At 32.1% G+C, this 1,738-nt stretch overlaps 1 protein-coding gene across 1 annotated transcript in view; it reads left to right on the top strand.

Moving 5' to 3' along the window:
- Window positions 1–1,609, top strand: part of LOC109589238 (uncharacterized) — a 2,423-nt gene extending 814 nt beyond the window's left edge. Inside the window, exons 4-9 of the mRNA XM_020005349.1 lie at window positions 19–186; window positions 275–370; window positions 430–759; window positions 831–898; window positions 944–1,398; window positions 1,449–1,609. Coding sequence (XP_019860908.1) covers window positions 19–186; window positions 275–370; window positions 430–759; window positions 831–898; window positions 944–1,398; window positions 1,449–1,524 — 1,193 coding nt within the window. The 3' untranslated portion in view covers window positions 1,525–1,609. The remainder of the gene's footprint in view (window positions 1–18; window positions 187–274; window positions 371–429; window positions 760–830; window positions 899–943; window positions 1,399–1,448) is intronic.
- The last annotated feature ends 129 nt before the right edge of the window (window positions 1,610–1,738 follow it).

Raw genomic sequence — 1,738 nt, 5'->3', positions numbered from 1 at the left:
TTATTATATTTATATTAGGATATATTACTAATTCAAGTATTAGTGTATTGAACAACACTGCAGTTGAGATACACTGGACCAAACCACACAATGGGCAGAGTGTACCAGTTCAGTATAACATTACAATAGGGAGTAGGACAGTCAGTGTCATTGGAAGTGAATACAATGCTATCATTAGCAATCTAAGTAAGATATTATTGATTATTATTATTGATTATTATTATTATTATTATTATTATTATTATTATTATTATTAATTATCCTTATTCATAAGGTCCTGGTATACTGTACTCATATCAGATTGTTGTTAGTAATATTTTTGGTCCAGGACTGCCACAGACTTCCAATCATTTCTTCACTGCTGAACTAGGTAAACCTAATTTGTAATGGAAGGAGCTTTTAAAACATTAACTTTCTTTTCACTTGTAGCTCCAGTTGGTGCTGTTACCATACAGAGTGTTGAGCGGGTCAATGATTACACTGTCCAGCTGGTGTGGAGTCCATTAGCATTGACTGAGGCTCGTGGTATCATTAACAATTATAATATAAATATATTATCATATGTTAATGGTACCTGTGGGATTGAACCAGTAGCAACAAGCTCAGCACCAGCTAATAATAATGATGCTAACAGTAATATTAATCATACCATAGCAACAAGAGGTGGTGTGATGGTTCCTTCACTGATGTACTGTCTGACAATAACTGCTAACAACTCCATTGGAACTGGACCCAATAGTAGCCCTGTCATCATTAATGGTACTAGCAATACCATTCATTAATATACATAGTAGTTATTAATAGTTATTGATAGTTATTTCTTTATGTAGTTACAAGTTTCGAAAGGATACAGTTAATAATTAATTTATTAAACACAGATACATGTGACAGTTGGAGTGTAAGTTAATGTTAATTAATTATTAAGAATAATTATTAATAACAGGAAAGTAACAAATTCATTAAAATACAAGATATCATTAACGCTGTCACCATGGCAATACAGGAGCGTTGCCATGACTACCAGTTTTCATCAGAATACATTAACAACGGAAGGTTTGCATGTACCAGGGAAGAGGGTGTGGTCCTATTCTCCGCTAACCTATACTCCACCAGTATCAGTACATACCTACAGCTAATGGAGGAATGGTTGTCAGCTGGTAATGCAACTTTGAATGTGAACGGGCAAATATTTAAAATGGACACAACATGCAACGATGAGAGGCAGTTTGGATTCAATGGACAATTCTGTATAATCAATAATGATGATAATAATAACCTAATAATTACCATTAGTTCAGGAGCAGGTGGAACAATATTGATTATTATTATATTAATTATTGTGTTCATTATCAGTGGATACTGCTTCTATAAGAAGAAAAGGTTATTACCCCATAAAAGGTAATAGATGGATTCTATTTTTAGAATTAAAGGCATTGTTCTATATTTAGTAACAGACTTGATATTGACATGAAAAAAATAGAAGAAAAAGATGATGACGACATCAAAATAACAACATTATACTAATATTTATTAATGTATTATAATTTATTATTACTAATTCTTAATTGTCCATTCTTTTATTAGTATTTTTCTGACATTATTAACACAACCAGTGAAGACCAGCCAGTGAATGGGTGTGTACCCTGTAATCAATCAATTAATTAATTAATTAATGGTGATAATTGTCTCACTTCGCCCTTTCCATTCCTATCATTATACTGTTCCCAAATGAAGCCAG

Source organism: Amphimedon queenslandica, unplaced genomic scaffold (genome assembly GCF_000090795.2).
Source record: "Amphimedon queenslandica unplaced genomic scaffold, v1.1 AMPQUscaffold_11510, whole genome shotgun sequence".
Taxonomy (NCBI): domain Eukaryota; kingdom Metazoa; phylum Porifera; class Demospongiae; order Haplosclerida; family Niphatidae; genus Amphimedon; species Amphimedon queenslandica.
Note: the sequence above shows the minus strand (reverse complement) of the source record. Positions and strands in the feature narration are given on the sequence as shown.